We start from the raw sequence: 22,116 nt of genomic DNA, 5'->3' as shown, positions 1-22,116 counted from the left end.
TGTATAGGGCGATACCAGGCGTTGCCTCATTCCGAATTCTGCTAATATTTTTCGTACCTTATCATTATTGAATTCACCTCCATAGTCGCTCAAAAGTTCTTGTAATTGATGTCCAGAAGCCTTTACATCAGCCAACATCTGTTTCAACTTTTCATAGACTTCAGATTTTGTCTGTAACAAATAAATAAATCTAAAACGGGTAAATTCATCTTTAATGATCAAAAAATATCTTTGCTTTGTATACGACACTGGAAATGGTCCATCCAGCCATCAACCTTTCACCAGGTTTTGTGGCTTTTTCTCTAGTACCGAATTTCTTCCGGTGTGCCTTTCCGAAAATACAGCCATCACACAACTCCTTACTGTCTGTAGTTTTTATTCCCAGTTCTCATTCTAGAATACGACTAACATGTCTTTTGTTTTGATGTCCAAAACGTTCATGGTACAATTGTAGCAAATCTTCTTTCTGTACAGCTGTGACATAACTTGAAGGCATCGGTATCAAGCATTGACTTACAATTATATGGACGTCGGGTCCGCGCTAAAAAGTGTCCGCACCTGTAAGGCGCTAAAATCGTATACAGAGCGCGACACTACGCTTTAGTCTTCATTTGTTCTACGGACAGCGCGATACTGCGATGACATAACAATTTAAATTTCGAATAGGTTGACTTGGGACATTTTTTTCCTGGTTTTTGTATTAGACCCGTCGTCCATTTATTTGTAAGTCAATGGTATCAAGGCTTTACAATTCAGAGTAAATAGACCTCCATGCCTCAAACGTTTTCCTGTAACTATGATTTTACCACCAATCTTCATGGTGCATGATTCTACATGTGACTCAAACACACTATTGGGGTTCATATCTTGAGCCGCCAACACAGAAAACAAATTCCTTTTAATTCCAGGTACGTACCAAACATCTCTGAGGTAAAACTGACTCGGTTTTCCATTTACAACAGTTGAAAACTGTATGCTTCTTTTGCCTAATGCCTTTACAATATTTCCATCTGCCGTAGTAACAGTGTGAATGTCTCCAAATTCGTTGAAATCCTCAAATAAATCTGCTTGCATCGTTACGTGACTAGTTGCTCCATTATCAATATACCACATCTCAGGATAATTCTCAGCAGAAATAGCAAAAACCGAAGTTAGCGTCATGCTAGACATACCCACAGTTCGTACATCCTTAGGTTTTGTCATTCCAGACTTCTTCTTAGGACAATGCAATTTTAAATTACCTTTTTCCTTGCATATAAAGCAGCGTCTGCTCTCCTCCTTCGAAGTGTCCAAATTCTGTTTTAGTACCTTCTGAATTCTTTTCTGTTTATTCATCTTCACAGTAAAAGCTTCAACTCCAGACTTTCCGTCATGTCAGTTCAACAGTGCCTTCTCGTGAACATATAACTGACTTGTTAAACTTTCTACTGTTCTGTCCTTCTTTGACATTAGCATCCAACTCGCTTTAAATGAGAAATATGTATCCGGCAAACTATCCAAAATCTTGCAGATTAGCAGAAACTATGGTAAATTTGTACCTTCACCTGATTTGACTAACTCCTGCTTCAAAGTATGCCACAAATTTTTAAATACAAGTCACCATGTCATCTGATGGATCCTTTTTCGCTTTAAAAAATGCCAATCAAGCATCATACAAACGGTCCTCGTTCATGCCGTCGTACAGCCGATGTAACTCATCCCCTACGTCCTTAGGGTGACAGAATCTCATCGCTTTGTCCAGGATTTCATCCAAAATGTTGTTCAGTCGAATTAGAGCAAATTTTTATAAGCGCTTGCTTGCCTTATTGAAAAAGGGCGAAAAACTAATGTTGATCATAAATTATATTCAAGCACTCCTAAAGACATGAGGCATGTGGCGATTTTCAAAGGAATCAGAGCGATTTTGTGTTTACCGCCAACGAACGCGTCTATGGCGGCCATATTTGAAAATAGCGAATAACAAATTTTAACCACAAATTATTATCCGGCACTTCTAGAGACTTTCACATGCCAATTTTCAGCCAAATCAGAGCAGTCTCTTGAGCCAGTCAAGTCTCTTTCGACAGCAACTTTTGACAAAAAAAACTCTTATATGGCAGCCATATTAAAAAATGGCGGAAATAAATTTTTGACCCCAAATTATGATTAAAAACACATAAACACCCCCGCATGCCAATTTCCAGCCGGATCGAAGCAAATTTTTCTTTAATCGCCGTTTTGAATATTTTTTGACACAGGCAGTTGACCACTATTACCATCTATGCCATTCCTTCCAGCACCTCCTACCTATCTCTAATAGTTACCGTGATAGAAGGCTTTGAAACATATATGGCGGCCATCTTGTTTATTTGAATTTCGAAAATTTTTAACTTCCGGCGGAATTTGACCAGGGTGAACCTCATAAAAATGCACGGACAAATATTCCCTCTATATATTATAGTTGAAATGAAATGAAATTTGTTTATTTGTGTGATTTTTTGGTGTAACAATTTGATGTTTAATAAATAACAGTGCTAAGTATCACAAAAAATCTACCAATAATGGCGAACAAATATTCTTAAGTAAACTATTACAAATTGTTGAAGTTATTAGTTCAAAGTATTACATTTAAATCTATTATTATCTTATCATATTGAAGTTATAAGTATCATAATATAAGATGTCAATATTGAATTATCATTAGTTTCCACGTTTTAAAACAGTCAGTGTACTGTCTTACAAATGTGGCTATCTGCTTTATATAAATGCATGGGAGTGGGAGGATATTCAACTTTTTGAATAGAGGTCTGCATGACTCTCTATAGTTAGCTTTGCATATTGACCTTATACATTTTTTTAAAATTTTAAGTACATTGTCTATATTGCTACAGTTTCCACACAATAGCAAACTATATTGTAGGATAGAAGCTACATATCCATGGTAAGCACTCAATGCCATTTCAACTGTTGCCACCTCTGTTAGTCACCGTAGTGCATATACAAATCTATTTAATCTTACGCATATAGACTCCACGTGAGCTTTCCAGTGATAGTGTTTATCCATTGTAAGGCCTAAGAATTTCATACACTCTACTTCTTCCATTCTTGTACCTCTATGTTCTATTTTTAATTGCAGTGGATTTCTTCTTTGCGACATAAATTGCATAACTTTGGTTTTTTCTAAGTAAATTTTTAGATTGCTATCACTCATACATATTGCCGTCCTTTCTATTACTCTATTTATTTCTTTCTTCAAAATTTAACATTTTGAGTTAATTCTCTTAAACTCTGACCAGCATTTAATCTTTCGATTATTCTGGAGTTTAGTAATTTCCGTACATTGAAATCTATTTTCCAAATACCTTCGGAACCAGTCATTGACCTTTCCCCTTATGCCTTGACTATGTAATTTATTTAGTAGTCGTTTATGACGAACACAGTCAAAAGCCTTACTCATATCAAAGAATAGGACTGCTACAGGGATCTTTTTGTGGATACTTTTCATCACAGATGTTTGTAATTTAAAATTGGCTAGACTGGTAGTTTTATTTTTTAAGAATTCATTTTGCGTCTCTGTTATTACATTATATTTAGTGAGAAAACTATTGAGCCTTTCAAGCATAACCTTTTCTAATTGGGACAAGTGTAACTGGTCTATAGTTGGTCATATTCCTTAAGTTACCTTTCTTAAATAATGGTTTTACTATAGAATATTTTAATCTTGCTGGAAATATACTTTGGCTAAATGATAATAGTAATAATAATTTTCCACATGCAGGTCTTCTCATATTTGATTCTTTGCTTTGGAGCCTATCCGCGTATAGCGGTATAATACTAATTTTTGATACAAGTGCGGAAAGTTAGTCATTATTCACGAGTCTCGAGGCTTCTTGGCCCGAGCTAGAGGGTCAAGACTCGAGTCATTTGACAGTTGACACCTGTCAAAAATTTAAGACACCGAATGGAACAGGATGGAAACAATAGTCTCATACTCAAGTCCTGACTTGAGCATTCAGGGTCGTACTCCAGAACTCTACTCAATGCTCAAGTCAGGATTTTAGCAGACTTGAGTATGATTTCAATCACTGGAAATACGACCCTAATGGCAAGGACTTGTGTGTGTGTGATTTCTAGTTGCTTTGAATCATACTTAATTCCTGATTTGAACATTGAGTAGAGTTCTGGAATACGACTCTCAGGGTCGTATTCCAGAACTCAATGCTCAAATCTGTACTTGAGTATGGTTTAAAGCACTCGAAATCATACTCAAGTCCCTGCCATCAAGAGTAGAGTTTTGGAATACTACCCTCAATGCTCAAGTCAGGACTTGAGTATGAGACTATTATTTCCATCCTGTTCCATTCAGTGTCTTAAACTTTTGACAGGTGTCAACTGTCAAATGTGGATATAATTTTTTAAATAAAATATAACATTTTCAAAATGGTAACTTTTCCACGACTCAACAATATAGTTTGATTTTTTTTTCCATTGATGTCTTGGAAATGTTTTGATTATAAAATACATGTATTTTTACGGTAGTTTATTAATTTTTTTTCCGTAGAAGATTGCAGTGGCACAAACGCACACCGCGAAGTGCAGATAAAAAACTCCTCATGCGTCATGGTTGATTGACTTCCAGAAGTCGCTGTGTTATTTTATTTTCATAATTTCACAGGACATTGGCGAAATCGCCATTTTTTTTGTTTAATTTTTATAATAATACTAAACTACCGTACATAGTTATTTTTCCTTGACATTGGCAAAATCATTGATTATTTCGATGGGGCCATAACATTTAAAAGAAGAAGAATTTTTGTTTAATTTTTTAAACATGATATCAAGAAAAGGGCAAAAAGCCATCAATGAAGGTGTTGTTGGTAAATATATTAAAAAAGACACGCCCCCGGATCTTCCTAGTAAGTTTGATGGAACCGTTTCCAATACTTTGTTGTGAACATTTATTCCTGAAAACAATGGTTTTTTGTTTCTTTCATGCATAAATTTTAGCTTTGAGCTTGTGCACGGGTAATTCAACGAACAGTGTTTATTTCAGTAATAAATGTGTGGACTACGGGTCATAATAGAAGGTCGAAAAGCCATCCATTTGGTGCGAGTGACGTTGCCTCTCAGAGTCATGAAAATAAGTTCGGGAAGTCACAGACGATGAGCGGGCACGCCGGGAAGTATACGCCCAGTGAGTCAGTACCCAATTTAGCGCACAGGTACATGACATCACTAATTAGCTACCATAATTGTCCAACAAGCTTGTTTACTTGCATTTCTCGATAGTGTTTTGTTGTAGATTCGCAAGTCTCTCTACTAGCGACACACCGAGTACTTCGAGTAACTTTAACTCACAGTACCTGCTGGATTCTAATTTGGTAAATGCATCTATATTAAAGTTATGTGTGGTATCTGCTAATTGACATGAAATTGTTTTATTTCTTTTTTATTTGATGTCAAGCAAACTAGCAAGTTGTGGGCCTGGTAGTAAGGGACAAGCCTCTCCATAACAGCTTTAAATCGCAAAGACCTGAGAGGTACTTTCCCTGTGGCTGTCACCCTGAGATATAAATTGACAAGTCTTATGTGCCTGTAATTTCACCAGCACCCTTAACTTTTAAAACTGGAACACAGTAATGGTCACATTACTGCTCAACAGCAGAAATAGATGAGTGAAAATGTTTTATGTTGTAGGCTTCCCAATCAACACTGAATGACATAGATGATTCGTTCAGCAGACAGACAAGCTACAGATATTACAGACAACAGCAACAAGAAGATCCTATTTATCAGAATCAGCAACAGGTAATAATAAAATCTATAAAGGCTACTGTATTCTATATTGTACAAATTTTAAATATATAGGTGATAAAATATCACTCCATTTTTTTTCCAGTGCATAAGATTCAGTAATAAAACACATTAGTGAAATGAAGTTTTATAAAATTTTTTGCAGTTTTAAATTGTTAACATTTCCCAGTAATTTCTAATGCATGGTATCCACAAAATAGTAAATAAAACTCGAGCGATTAGCGCCGGCGTTTCTGACGTCAGCGTGTCTGCGCGACGTCGGTGCCGCCACACGCTAGTATATTTGAGAGTTGCAAACGGTGTACACATCTATTCTCATTGGGAGTGTTATGTGTGATTTGTGTGTTATTAAAGTGGGTAGTCTTCACGAAGCTTGAAGACTGTATGCATCTCCTGTCAACAAGCTCAGGGCGTGGTGGAGCCAAGGGTTCTTCAACTAAGCACACCTTTAATGGTAAACCAACACCTTTTCAACCACAGCCAAACTGGCCGTTATGAATTCAGAGTCTGAAATGTAGTGTGCGACAAATTTTAAATGGATGTGGTGCGGCAGACCAGGAACAACGACAGCAAATAACCTATCCTACTGGGAATCGAATCCATAAACTCGCGCGCTGACTCCGCCCACGTTGCTATGGCAACAACATCTATTACATCTTGGGTGTCATTGTTATTCACAATTTCTCGAAAAACTTTGAGACATCATAACTTATTTATTGGTCAAGTATTTAAAAAAAACCAAACAATTATATTTTTTATTTCTATTATTCATATTTCTATTACATGCTCCTTTAAAATAGTGGTTGTTTTAATAAAAAAAAAAAATACAGGATTTTCAAATTGGACAGACGGCAGCTACATATTGACAGATCTTGTTCCATTGCACTGGAGGCAAAATTGGAATAAAAGTGTATAGCTTGATGATTGACTATATTATGTTGTTATCTATTATATATTTATTATCTATCAATCCAAACTTATAATATTATAAACAAAGTAACTCTCATTACGTTTTCACACGTAAACCACTGAACCATGTTTGATTAATTTTGATACAGAGATAGATGGGCCAGAAGAAGGACATAGGCTACTTTTTCTCACAATAATAAATTTTTGAGGGCATGAAATAGGGTATGATATTTTGTTTGGAGAAACGATAATTTCTCAAGTAAGTAGTACAGTAGGCTACTCAAAAGTATTTATTCTACGCAGACGAAGTCGCGTGCACCTGTCAGCAAGTTATATTTATATATGTATAATTTAACTAAGGTAAACATACAAAATTCAGTGGCCAGTCATCAAATCACACATGGGTGCTACAACATGAGTTGTAATTCAAATCTGGCAGTTAGTAAGGTAATGGATGTTTGTAACCATTATCACGTGTCATAAAAAATAGGCTTAAATATGATGATATTTTAAATGTAAAATAAGTATATGAAGTTATAGTTAGGTTAGTTTTTTACTTATATTTAGATTAAGTTATGTGGAAATAAATTTATCTTTATCTATCTTTATCTTTAGTGACCATTTTATGTTATAATTAATGAATGAAATGAATGACAAGGTACGGTCGCTAAAATTGACAGGTATGCATTAGATATCCATACATTGCACTGCGATTACAATAGTGTTGTTCCATTTTATTTTTAAATATATTTGAAAAATTAAGTGTCTATAATAAACTATAACATAAATTTTAATGATTTTTTTGTGGGAAGTGAGTAATTCGTTTTTCATCGAGTCTGAAAAACTCCTCTTTTTGAGTTAATACACTATTGTATTAACAGTGCGACATGTATATAAGAAATAATAAAAAATATGCAAGAAAGGATGTGGGATTTTCCAGTTAATTCCAAATTGTATTGTTCGACCAATTACACATAATGGAAATAAATTTTCTTTTCAATATAATGATTACCAATTAAAGGAAATTCATTATTATTATTATTAATATAGTACACCAAAAGGTAGTTAGTATTTTAGTTTAACATCTTTTGTTTCTTTACATTAATAAACTGTCTAATACAACCAACCAATAATTTGGCTTTCATAGGAATTACTGAGAATACATCAGCAAATTTGTCCTAATTTGTTGAAATATAAGCAGAGATCAGTATATATTTCAATTCTCTTTTATGTATTATACGTCAATTGTAGTACCTAGAATTCTCAAATACTTACAGGTACAACAACAAAAACAACAGCAGTATGGATCCAGGGAGTCGAGCATGCCAAGATTGTCTTCCAACTTGAGCCTCACTCCAAGATTGCATCCTCCATCCCCACATTCTCTCAGGCTGCATACTTGCAGTGACTGTGAGTACTTTTCCTTTTGGACGGTTTTACTGTTTTGGGTATTGTGAAAGATTGACTTGAATGTTTTATAAAATATTTATTACAATGTCAATAACAATTCTGAACAACTATTGTGGATATAATAATCAAATCAAAATCAATTTATTTCAGACAGATACAGTCCATAATTTTATCAAAGTTACACAAAATTATGTATGGAGTCCCGTCACAATCTGCCAATATGAAAACAAAAAAATAAAAAACATAGTCCTCAAATTAAAGGCGATTGCAGTCTCATGAATGGAGCATGATCGGGCAGTCAACCCTACCAGCCACAATGCGAAGAATGTCATTAGAGCTAATAAGTTCAATAATAATATGAGTTCTATAAATGGTACAATAATTAATATATCCTTTGTTACAGCATACCCAAGTAGCAGTCGGTCATCTCCAATGTACTCTAACTACGTAAACACGTCAGTACTGCCTTATTCTTCAAAGAGTCATGGAAGCAGTATAATTTCAACCAGCCAAGGTATACAGAAAAAACAGATCTAAGAGTGTGGGCGCCTTCGAATTAGACGCTTATAAAAGCGCTGCAGTGTGAACACTGTGGCACTGCAGCCGCGCCCCTACTAATTTTGTGACGCGCGCGCCGCTTGCTGTCACAATTTGCACCCCTCATGGAAGAATGGCATAAGTGGAGTTACGTCAAAAATGTTTATTGCTCCATTAGATACAGAAATATATAAGTCGTTTTCAGATAACCTCAAAAATGTGTCCCTTTCAATAACTTTATATTTTTACATTAATGCTAAGCATTATTTATTTAATAAGATTGCTTGTTTACTTAGTCTGCGTTACACATAAAAAGAATACTTTATTACGCCACAGTAATAAATAAATTGAGGATAAACTCTAATAACTTTCACGTCGAATACATACCGTAACTTTCCCATTTATTATAAAGAAATGTGTTTTCTAGGCAATGCAAAATTTGTTTCAGTTTTTCTTATCATTAGTGTCAATTCAACTAAAAGCCTCGTAATAACAAAAGTTCCTATCGCATCACCTTCACCCTTCGCACACGTGAGAAGGGGCTCCTGGCGGATTGGAGTGTACACAGTGAAGTAAACTGTGTATCTTCATTTTAGAAAAAAATCTACATAAATATCAATTTCAGCGCAAGTGACTAAATCGTTCTCATTCATGTAAAGCAATCTATCTAAATAAGTATTAAGTAATAGTCTTATAAACTTTATTGTACATCAAAGGGAACTTTAAAATCCACGCACTTTTATAACGGTTCAACATATTTTACAACCCTCACAACTAAAAATTTATCTCAATATCATTCTTGTCGCTGTCATTCTTGTCTACTTTTAAGTCAAATAGTTGCCTTAAGCCAAATATTTACTTTAAATATAATAATTAGATGGTGATGATGATGATGCTGGTGCTGATGATGATGATGTCCATGAATGTGGTGGTGATTTTAAATGTTCTTTTGTAAAATATAAAATGTGTGTTGTAATAATAATTTCTCATTACTGTGCCGTCTTTCTCATTTATGTTTATGAGAAAATCATTTGCATTCCTGCAATCTCATTCATGTGACCTAAAATACAGTATTTTGTTGTATTTCACTTAAATTAATAATTATTTAAAGTGATTTAATAATTATTGACATTGTTTGAACTTATTCGTACGATTAAGATCTTAAAACCAAAAGAAAAAGGGTTTTACAAAAATCACTCCAAAAAGTGCCATTGAAATTCGGAAAGTGAAATTCACCCATACCCTACATTCTCACCAATTCTTGTAATTCTAACGACTAAAATTGTATATAGAGTTACAAAAATAGAGGATGTGGGTTATATTTTTCTATATCAATGGAGCAATAAACATGTTTGTCGTAACTCCACTTATGCCATTCTTCCATGCAGGGTGCGAATTAGTGAAATAAAAATTACCGAAGCGCTACAGACGCGCGGGTGTAAGTGGCAAGAAGGCAAGCGTCTAATTTGAAGGCACTCTACATGAAGAAAAATAGAAATAGATTTTTTTATATGTTCTGACTGAATGAGGGAATAAAATAAAATACTTTTTGTTGCATTGCATATTAATATTTACGATAACACAGAGCAGTATAGTATTCACAGTGCGTGTGTGTACTGTTTTACAACTAGCTACTTGTCATTATTTAAACCAATAAACCGAATCACATGTATTATTTTGTGTTTTGACTATTTAGCTTCAGAGGAATGTGATCTTCCTCTACCGCCCGGCTGGTCCATGGATCGCACCCTGCGCGGGCGCCGATACTACATGGATCACAATACGCAGACAACCCATTGGACGCATCCGCTCGAGAGTGTACCACAGCCGTGGCAGAGAATCTCAACGCCGCATCATGGCGTTTATTATTTCAAGTTAGTTTTGTCAATATTCATTCCCAGTTCGTATTAAATTTCCATCATGCGTGCATATATCGCACCCTTAGTAATATAAGGGCACAATCCAAAAAAAGTAGATTTTTGGGAAATCTTTCTTCAAATAATATGCTTATTATTTAAGTTATAAATATGAAATTTGGCAGATTTGTGGCCATATAGTACAAAAAATATAACAGAAATATGGAGCTATATAAGTTTGATCCCATTTATTATTTAAGTCCCTATCAATTCCCAAATTTCCCAAAAATCTACTTTTTTTGGATTGTGCCCTTATATTACTAAGGGTGCGATATAGACTCCCTTGTACCATAAACACGCCACTTGTATCTTGGCCAAGCTAAACTGGTTAAATTTTCTGTTACAGCGAAATCACTCATCAGACAACTTATGCACACCCTTGTCTAGTGGGTGGATGCTATTTAGTCAGCCCTTATGTTCCTACTCTCGTCCCACCTTATTTGCTTGAGGAGATACCACACTGGCTCATTGTTTATTCTAAGGGTAATTTAATTCCTAAATTGTGTACTTTTTGATATTCTACTGATTGGAATAATGGATTGAAAACTAAATATTTTTTTAACACAAAGACATTTTATCAGATCTTTTATTCGATTGATTCGTAATATCTGCATAATGAGAAAAGAAATTTAGTGGGTATGGTTCTATTCCACTTACAACCAGAATGCTTGAAGTCTCACAAATGGTTACATAACATTGTTACTTTTATTTTATTCTAGTCCAATATTCAATTCAGTGGCTTATTTTTATCCGCTTTAAATATACTTTGCTTTCATTGTTTACAATTTACGGTTTGAAAGCTGCATATTGCAACACATAGATATGATTTTCTTTTGCAGCTGACCAAGAGTTGGATCACAAGTTACGATGGAACATGTTCCGTCTGAGTGAGCTGGACTGTTACTCGGACATGCTAACACGCCTTTACAAACAGGAGCTGCAGTTGATCGTCATGAAATATGAACAGTACAGGTTAACATTTTTTATGTATAACAATCTATATAGCTCAAAAATAATTGTCCATAAAAACATTTCCAAGAAAAATGCAAAACAAAAGCATAACAACCTCATTACCTAGGTAGGATGAAAAATGATTACAAAGGCTCAAAAAAGTAAAGAAAATTTAAAATCCTCAAATAATTTTACAATTCGACACGATAGAACGTAACCCTACATTGATGCGCCATGTGAGTGTTGCTCTATAATCAGCCTATGGCTCAACTCACACTGCTGGCGCAGAGTCGAAGCGTCGCGTCGCGTCCTGTTTTTCAACTACAACGCCTGGCGACAATGCACACTTTAATGCGCCCGGATCACAGTGTGGTCGGCGTCAGACGCTTCACTGCGCTCAAGTGACGCGCGAAGCCGCTCGACTGCATCAAAGCGTCGACGCCCGTTTCCATATTAGCATAACACAAATTTGTACCTTAATTATGGGAAAATAGAGATGAATATACTATAGGCGAAAAACATGACGAGTCTCGACGCTTCGACTCTGCGCCAGTGGGAGTTGAGCCTCCCGGCTTTTAAAACAGGGTCACCTGATAGTTATACCGGGTGTAACAGAAAGGTGTGGTCATATTAAAGGACCCAAATGTACACTTGATTTAGACCCTGTGTGCAAAATATCAAATAAAAATAAGTGACTTTTAATGTTGATATAAGTTTAATTATGTTTGTATAAATAGTGATTGTCCGAAACAACCACTGCGTCACAACTCTATTGCTAGTTACGTTACTACGACTTCACAAATTCATTCATGAAACCTGGGCGGCCGCAAGGCGGGGCGAAAGAACAGCTGACTACAATTGAAACCATTGTAAAAACATGATTTGAATATGTTGATAATACGTTAATATTAAGTAACAAAATCTTTAAATACCTAGAAAAATCGAATCATTTCTTACAATATTATTTTATGCTATACCTAGGTACGCGTACGTATTTATTTACATACAATTTAAAGAATATTTATTTACTTATTAAGCCCGTAGTTACGCACGCCTTCATCGTATACACATTTTACATAGTTTAGTATTAATACATTTATTTACGACAATTTTACAATAGTGGATACTTTTTTAATTGGTACTTACCTACTGTTCAATTCATACACGTTTTAATGAATTTCCTACGAATTGTAATTGTACAATGTACGAAATATTGACTTGTTTACGATAATTTTGAATAATAAGCACAATCACTGCACGCACTGCTGGCACATTTCACACATTTACAGGTAAGGTTCAAAATGCCGACCTCCATGCAATATGCATATGTCCGTGTGTCGGTACAGAGACTGCTCTACTCTTTGAAGCATCTGCCGAGTGATTTGACTAAATGCCATTTCGATCCGCTGCCTCATTTCTTCTGCGCTTTCACAGGACTCCGCATAAACAATATTTTTTATATGATCCCATAAAAAAAATCGAGCGGTGTCAAGTCTGGGGACCGCGCTGGCCAGGGTACAGGACCTCCCCGCCCAATCCACTGCGGGAAACGGTCGTTCAGATGGGAACGTACATTTCGAGCAAAATGTGCGGGTGGTCCATCGTGCTGGAAAGTCATCCTGTGTTCCATCACGAGTCTCACGTATTGTGTCACTGGCAGGGCCATCAGAACGTCATCCAAGTCTTCTGTTAGGAATCTTAAATAATTGGCCCCATTCAGACTTGCCGGCAAAAACACTGGACCGATGACGGCACAACCTATTATACCAGACCACACGTTAATCCGCCACTGGTGTTAAAAATTTGATTCCCTTGATACGCGGGGATTCAAATGAGTCCAAAAATGTTCATTATGCATATTGATAATGCCCGCACGCGTAAATGACGCCTCGTCTGTCCACAGTACCGACGAAGCGAAGTCGGGAGACCTCCCAATCTGGTCGCGGTCGTAAACGTAACGGAACGTGGATCATAGTCCGCTTGTAACAGCTCCTGCGTTCTTTGAAAATGGTATGGGTGCTGGCCATCATCCCGTAGCACACGCCACACACTCATATGGTTCACACCACCAAAGGCTGCCGCAGCACGACGAGTACTTGTCTTTGGATTGCCGAGAAAATGTTCCAAAACATCTGCCTCGAATTCTGGGTCTCGTGAACTCGGCCGGCCTTCAGAACTGGAACCACGGAACGATCCACTATTATGAAGTCTCATAACCATCTTCCTGAAGCATTTCAGAGTAGGAAATGGTCGACGTCGATTTTCTGGGACGCCATCAACAAACTTTGCCCAATAAATTTGGCGAGGCTGGCGTAAGCTCCCATTGGCTGCGCCTACGCACAACATCATCTCATAGTAATCACTATTGCTTAAGCGTGACATAGTTTAAATAAACACAAAAACGAGACACAAACAAAACGATGACGCCTATTTAGTCCTCACAACGCAAACGGCAATTACAGACTGTTACAAAAAATAAAAAAATAGTGCCTCTGCCTCAGCGGCGGCGGCACATCAAAGGACGCCGACTGAAACGCAAATTTTGGAATATAGGGTAACGTTTTCATAATGTACATACAGGATGAAATTAAAATTATTACCATCCTTTTAAAATAAGACCCTTCTCATGATACAAATTACATCATTACATACACATTAAACGAATACCTATACCCTACGTATCTACGACCTTCAACGTTGCACTGCATACGCCTTTGTTCACCCGTACCACTTCCACACAACGCAAGAACTGACTGGGTGATTACGGATATACTGCACTAAGGAGGCAGTCACCCATCGGAAACCCACGACGTCCGAAACGAAAGCCTAACACACTAACCACTACACCATGGAGGCAGTCGACTATAGGAATCAAATCCACGACCTCCGAAACGAAAGCCTAACACTCTAACCACTACACCATGGAGGCAATCGACTATAGGAATCAAATCCACGACCTCCGAAAACAAAGCCTAACACTAACCACTACACCATGGAGGCAGTCGACTATGGGAATCAAATCCACGACCGCCGAAACGAAAGCCTAACACTCTAACCACTACACCATAGAGGCAGTCGACTATGGGAATCAAATCCACGACTTCCGAAAAGAAAGCCTAACGCTCTAACCACTAGACTATGGAGGCAGTCGACTATGGGAATCAAATCTATGACATTCAAAAAGAAAACCTAACGCTCTAACAACTACACCATAGAGCCAGTCAACTATGAGAATCGAATCCACGACCTCCGAAACGAGTCTAACATTAACCACTACTCCACATCACGATGTATAAAATCAAATGCTGGCGGCGAAAATCAAAGGTGATATTTTTGCCGCTAAAGTTGCCGCCAAAGGCTTGCAACTTCGCTACGATTACGTATCGCGTACGCAAGGCGACTAATCTTGATACTTTGTTTATTTAGGTAAGATTTTTTATGGTTTTACACTATTGCTAATTTAAACTATTCTAAAATATTTCTTTAGATGAGTAGATATTATTAGGAAGTAAGAACCTTAATAGGTTCAACGGATGTTAATTATTTTTAATTTCACCATGTAATAAACCCATACACAGAAAGTTGTCGTGTGTAGATAAGTCAAATTAAGCGTAAACCTGTTGTTAGAAACGTGTGCTCAGCAATAGACGTATGTAAGTTAGTAAAGTACTATTTTTTGCATAAGGTTTAGTCCACTACACTTGCATAGTAAGTACTAGTTGGAGACTTGACATTTTCGCATCTTTGAAGATTTCGGCAATTATCTCCGAAATCCAAGTTTTCTCACGATATTTTCATTTCCAAGCACGTGATGAAAATTATAATAATTAATTCGTGGTCAACGATCAAAACTAATTTCTTGACGTTTGCCGACCTTCAGGTTGCACCTTTACGATGAAAGTGTCCCAATACAAAATTTCAACTTTTTGGGAATACGCAAAATAAGATTCAAGTTGTGACATTTTCATATTATTTTATTTATTACTCTTGAAGTACTAAAGGTGATGGCCTTATTAGTCTTTGAAAATAATGAGGAAAAATGGAACTTTACAACTGAAAATTGTTTCTGATCATTTTAATGTTCAACAATTTAAAAACATAATTTACAAAAACTAGTCGCCTATAGGTCTTTTTTTAACGATTTTTTGTTATCATTTAACGTACTAAGAATTAAGTCTTTTTAATGTTCATCAGCTAAGCAAGATGTCATAACCCTTGATATTGTTTTGTGATCCCTATTTCACAATTAAAAAAGAAGAAAGTCCACGAAACAAAAAAGTCAGTCCCTTTAAAAAGTAAGTTAATAAAAAAATATATTTTTTTTTAAATATTAAGCGACGGGTCGAACAAGTCGTGTACCCGGTGGAAAGCATCACGCATGTCCATAACAGTAGCACTGCCGCTCGAAGGTTACTGCTACGGCGTCCATCTCTCTGAGACATAGTGGACAAGTCCCATGTGCCTGTAATTTCACCAGCACCCTTACCCTTCAAAACTGTAACACGGTAAAGTGGCAGTACTACCCTGGACGAACTCACAAGGAGCTCTACTGCTACTAGTGATTGTTGAATATGATTTTCGGAACGAAAATGGCTCAAATGCTAATCCGTCAGTGGCAGCGTGTTGTCTTTGCAAATGCAGATTCAACAATAAATGCGGCGTTAATATCTCGACGCGGGAGTAGAATTTTTAAACTGAAAGAACAAAATGAAAGGGACCTTTATGAATCAGTGCTATTCGAGCTTTAATTGCACAATTTCATCTTCACCACAGTGTGACTAATGTAACAAAATATTTTTTTAAGATGGTTTTACGGTATAAACTCATTTTTTAATTTTTTGATTTGGGTCGCTTTCATTGTAAGGGTGCGAAGTATTAGTCGGATAATTGCGTCATATTGCGTCATGCGTTAGAAGAAACATACCGACGCCGCCATGCGTTAGAACAGTACCGACGGATAGAAAGAGACAAATTTCATTCATTAAAATACAATAGATGAATGCGTATGGTAAAAAGAAACAGAGATAACTTTAAATATGTGTTTTTTAGAGGACATTAGTTTTATTAATGGATATTAAATGGAAATTTGTGTATTTTGTATGTTTGAAGATATGAAGTTAACGAAACCATATTACGTTATTATGTACTAAGTTTTAAATAATAGTTTTATTATGAAGTAGTGTATTTTGGCAAAGTAATCGATAATATTTATTTTTCATTAAATGTTCACACGCATATTACATGAATAAAATAATAATAAATTTAGTAAATTATAACATAGTAATAAGAATATGGCATTAAGTACTTTATCATTTACAATAACATGCCTGAATTTCACAATTTTTTCAAGTTACGTAATTTGGTTGTATTATGATACTCAATAGAGATGTGATGTGACTATTTATTTTCGTTAAATGACATCAGCTGATCGAAACTGTTCATGGCGAAATTTCCATAAATAACGTAGTGTGTACTAAAACAACTTTGCTAACTAGTTTCATACCATTAGCTGAATCCGACCTTCAAATATGACCACACCTTTCTGTTACACCCTGTATATATATATATAGATAGGGAATATATATAGAATATGCAACAAACACATGAATTTTTGGAACTGATTTTTATCTCAAACTGACGTCAAGACAACACACGTCATAGACAACCATCGAATTCATCATCTCCATCACCTTTAGATGGGAAACTTACATTAGGAAATATACAATATCTTTAAAAGTAAATTTACAAGCGAACCAAGTATCAAAACTAGGGTCATCTTATTCCCGACCACACAGCCCGACTTGAACTTAACTTATTGAGGAAGAAGAATTGAGGAGCGAGTGCCAAGATGCATCAGAGGAGGCGGAGAGGGAAGAACAGATAGAGACAGCGGGACAGCAGGAAACAGCAAAAAAAGCACATGAGGCGGTAGATGGATCGGCTATGCTACCCGCTGATGTGCGCGTCTAGAGTTCACCCCTTCCTGGTGATAGGGCTTTAAGACCTAAAAAGAAAATTAAGTAAACCTAGTTTTTTTTTTAGCATAACCAGCATTTCAGGTGCACTTTGTTTGTCACTTTACATCATAAAAAAAATATATATTCAATAATTGTTTTCTGCTTTCATTTTATTTCAGATCAGCGCTATTGCAAGAGCTGGAGAGAAGGCGGCATGCAAAGTCTTGCCAGCACACCAATTATTAAACTTTACTAGTTTGCCTAATTGAGCTGTGATTTTAATTAGGGAAAAGTGGAGCTGTTTGTAGATAGATTATACTTTTCTAAAACTGTCTTATTTTCCTTATTTAGAACAGTTTGCTGAAAAATGAAATATATAGGTATAGTTTCTTTTCCACTTAAATGACAATACACCCTTGTGGTTTGGTAGACTGACAAATGTGATTTGTTTGATACATATTATAATTTTGTATAAGTATTTAAAAAAAAATTGATGCTAGCTCATAGTTACAAAAAAAAATATGGATCATATAAGTGCCTTATAAATAAGCAAAATAAAATGCTTGTATTTTACAAATGATATTTTTATTTACAGAATTGTGTCCTGTATAGTGGCCACGAACAAAGGGACATTTACTATTACCTCGTTCTTGCATACCACAAATGATGCTGATTAAAGGCCTTTACACATTCCTTTTTACTATTATTTATGTGTACACTATTAATGTTTTCAGTTATGTATGTAAGTATTAGGGGTTAAAGTATGAAATTGCCGTTTTATTGCAATAGGTTCTTTGAATTTTCATAGAATCTTCATGGTTTGAGGTTTTCGAATGAAACTTTTTTCAAATGGTTTCTGTGATTTTTTTTTTAAATTTGAAACATTTGAATATCGACTTTCAATTGTTTTTGTTATTCAATTTAGACAAGAAAGATGGATACTGCGAAAATTCGAGTGATTTTTGAATACGAGTTCCGACGCGGAACTAACGCGGCAGAAACAGCCCGCAATATCAAAATGCTGCGTTTGGAGAGGGGTCTACTAATGAACGCACCGTGCGATTTTGGTTTAAACGCTTTCGTGATGGAAATTTCGACTTAAAGAACGAGGCACGAGGAAGACCGCCCACACAGGTGAATAACGATGAATTAAGAGAGATAGTGGAAGCCGATCCTAGTCAAACTACCCAGGAATTAGCGGCATGGTTTAACGTTACCTTACCCACAATATTGACTCGCTTGCGTCAAATCAATAAAATAAAAAAATACGAAAAATGGGTGCCTCATGATTTGACTGATCTGCAGAAAGAAACGCGTGTTGAAACTTGTGTTGCCTTGTTGAACCGGTACAGAAATGAAGGAATATTGGATCGAATTGTAACATGTGATGAAAAGTGGATTCTTTATGATAACCGGAAAAGAAAAATGCAATGGCTGACCCCAGGTCAAATGCCACAACAGTGTCCTAAAGCAAAACTTACCAATAAAAAGGTAATGGTAACTGTTTGGTGGTCTCAGCATGGTGTTATTCACTATAGTTTTCTCCGATCTGGTCAAGCAATAACGGCAGATGTCTATTGTGCCGAACTCCGAACCATGTTGACAAAACTAGCAGTAAAACAGCCCCGACTCATGAATCGATCTTCACCATTATTGCTCCACGACAACGCGAGACCTCACACAGCACGAGAAACCATTTTGACCCTTCAGGAACTGCAGTTAGAAACCATTCGTCATCCTCCGTATTCACCAGACCTTGCTCCAACGGACTACCATTTTTTTCGTGATTTGGACAATTATCTACGTGACAAGAAGTTTTCTTCCCAGGAGGCAGTACAAAATGCTTTCACACAGTTTGTGCAGTCTAGATCGTCGGAGTTCTATCGCAAAGGCATTAATAACCTTCCCATTAGATGGCAGCAATGTATAGATAATAATGGCAACTATTTTGATTAAATAAATTTGTTAAAAATTTAAAAAAGAAACAATTTAGATTTTCAGTACAAATCGGCAATTCATACTTTAACCCCTATTATTAACATACAATGTGCTCCAGTAGACAAATGTATAGTTACAGCAATTTGCTACACAAGCCATTAAACACCTGAAAAGTTAAAAATCACCATGTGTAAAGGTACTTTCATGTGGCTTGAACAATATTGACCAATGATGAGATTTATAGCTATTCAGTTATCATCTCACTTTCTTCAAATTTCTTTTCAGGTACTACTTCACTTTTTTCACCATCTATAATGTCATATTCATCTACTTTTTTGAACCCGGATATCCTGTATACTTTAGCATTCTTTATTCCTAAAGTGTTAGCCCAGGAATGAGCTGAAAAGAAAAAAAAAAGAAATCTGGAACATAAAATAATAGTTTTTTGGGTTAATAATCCCATTAATTGAAATGAAATCAAATAAACTATACATTTCCAGTGTTCAGCTTTTTCTCAGTTTACCAGCTTTACTAATGTCTTGATGAATTCAAGGGTGTTTGTGGTACAGTCATCATTTCAGATTTCCTTAACACAAGTGCTTTAATTACTTTGGGATCAGTGCAACATACCGTCGCCTTGGAGTGAAAACCTCGTATATGCATTTTTACATAGTTGGGTTTTATTGACTTTTTTGTGTAAAAACTTTTTAAACTTCTTGCTCAAATACAGTCTGACGATTTGCATTCTCACCATACTTAAGAAATTAATAATACTAAATCACGTAAAAATATAAAAAAACATACTGTACAATATTCTGACTAATTGTCTAGTAAAGTTTTGCAAAATTGTCTTTAAGACCGTCTCGGTGCAGTATAGACGTGGGTTCAAGTCTCACTGGTCGATTAAAGTTTTTCTGTGTATTTAATCGTTGTATTCATAATCATAACAAAAACTAGTGTAGTTATTTCATTTCACAAAAAAATGTTAGTAAATAATATTTATTTATTCACATAGAAATAGTCCCGCTTTCTATGGCTATAATATAGGGTCTTCCAATAAGAGGTTTCATTTTGATAAGTATGTAAAAAAAAAGAGTATTTTTAAGAAAAAACATCGGATGTTTAGTTATTTACAAAGAGGAGGGTAAGCCATTAATAATGGAAAACAATATCAGTCAAATGGCCGCCACGACTGCGCTTGCAGGATCATATTCTTTTCATCAAATTTTATATAACCAATTTGCACTTTTGCAGCTGTGTGTCCTCGATAACTTCATGAATTCCATCTTTGAGGTCTTGAATCGATTGTGGGCCATTGGCATAGACCTTATCTTTCAAGTAGAACCAACTTCATTCCACATTGCTCCAGCCTCATTTTCAAAAAAGTGACCACCGAAGTATTTTAATAACCGGCAATCTATCTCACCACTGCTCCACATGTCTTGCAACCCTGACATTGGCAAAGTCGTCACGCAAAACGACGGAGCCATAGACACAAAAGTTGAAGTTGAAGTTCACACAAGTAATGATACCATCACTGTTTTGTGTGAAAAATTTCCTGACCAAGTGATTTCTTGAAGGGCAATCGCAATTGGCCACCGAGATCTTGTGATTTAACACATTTGGACTTTTTTCTTTGGGGCTATGTGAAAGGTAAGGTCTATGCCAATGGCCCAAAATCGATTAAAGATCTCAAAGATGGAATTCGTGCAGTTATCGAGGGCATACAGTCACAAATATGCGAATTGGTCATGGAAAATTTCCTAAAAAGGATAAGGTCCTGCAATTGCAGCAGTGGCGGTCATTTGACTGATATTGTTTTCCATTTTGAATGGCATACCCTCCTTTTTACAATTAATGGAACGTCCGATGATTGAGCTTAAAAATACTCGTTTTGTTACATATCACAATGAACCCTCTTATTGGAAGACCCTTTATAAAAATATTGTATGTGTGCACCATTCAGGTTCACTGAGCTCCACATCTATCTTTTGAGTCACTTGTTTAAATACATGTTACAAAATATAAGTAAGATTACCTGGCGATACAGAATGTTCCTCGTCTGTTTTAAGACCGTAGTAATGAGCCCAGTCACCTTTGCCTTTATAAGCACTATACAACACTAAACCAAAGGCGTTCCAAGCAAGGAAACCGTAGAGCAAGCTGAGCCGCGTTTTCCACATAACAGCCTTGTCCGCAGAAATCGGCTTCGTCCTCTTTCGAACGAAAACGTGCCACCACTTGTAAATCATTTTGATTTCTAAAACTGAAATATTTTATATGAAATTTTGCTGAAGTTGAGTACTTGTAAGTTCTTGACAAGTAGAATAAATAAATATAGTTATTGTATGTACATTGTAACAGGGATCCAACATAAAATATGCTTCTAAGTAGATTTTTGTGAATATTTCGATTTTACATAACCAAAATAAATCTGAGAATTCGAGGTTAGAAAATTTGACATTGACATATTAATTTTTTTATTGAGCTTTGGGTACAAGACGGTCTAAAGGCTGATCCACGTTACACCACCGTGCCGATGCCGCCGCGCCGGTCCAGAAATTATATCTTTCTAATTTGTGGTCCGGGCCGTCACCGGGTCGTGTTGTTTCCACCGTGGGCGGCCACTCGGTCGGCGGGAATTTTTTTGTTATTTTCCATTTTTCTGTTGAGTGATAAACTGATAAGGTCGTTGAAAATTGCAT

At 36.0% G+C, this 22,116-nt stretch overlaps 2 protein-coding genes across 2 annotated transcripts; one reads left to right on the top strand and one right to left on the bottom strand.

Annotated features, from left to right (window-relative positions):
- The first annotated feature begins 4,760 nt into the window (after window positions 1-4,760).
- LOC113226466 (protein salvador homolog 1) lies at window positions 4,761-17,919 on the top strand. Its single transcript, XM_026459095.1, has 10 exons — window positions 4,761-4,895; window positions 5,033-5,201; window positions 5,282-5,360; window positions 5,677-5,787; window positions 7,980-8,112; window positions 8,516-8,626; window positions 10,346-10,523; window positions 10,912-11,048; window positions 11,405-11,537; window positions 17,653-17,919. Exons 1-10 carry the CDS (start codon window positions 4,811-4,813, stop codon window positions 17,717-17,719), a joined length of 1,203 nt encoding a protein of 400 aa, XP_026314880.1. The 5' UTR covers window positions 4,761-4,810; the 3' UTR covers window positions 17,720-17,919.
- Window positions 17,920-19,518: 1,599 nt separating this feature from the next.
- Window positions 19,519-21,878, bottom strand: LOC113226467. The gene is made up of 3 exons (XM_026459096.1): window positions 21,766-21,878; window positions 21,450-21,677; window positions 19,519-19,810 (listed from the first exon to the last, which is right to left on the bottom strand). Exons 2-3 carry the CDS (start codon window positions 21,661-21,663, stop codon window positions 19,656-19,658), a joined length of 369 nt encoding a protein of 122 aa, XP_026314881.1. The 5' UTR covers window positions 21,664-21,677; window positions 21,766-21,878; the 3' UTR covers window positions 19,519-19,655.
- Between the last annotated feature and the right edge of the window lie 238 nt (window positions 21,879-22,116).

This window comes from Hyposmocoma kahamanoa, unplaced genomic scaffold (genome assembly GCF_003589595.1).
Source record: "Hyposmocoma kahamanoa isolate Upper Pololo Valley unplaced genomic scaffold, ASM358959v1 192, whole genome shotgun sequence".
Classification (NCBI taxonomy): Eukaryota; Metazoa; Arthropoda; class Insecta; order Lepidoptera; family Cosmopterigidae; genus Hyposmocoma; species Hyposmocoma kahamanoa.
The sequence above is the reverse complement of the archived record's forward strand: the minus strand, read 5'-3'. Positions and strand labels throughout refer to the sequence as shown.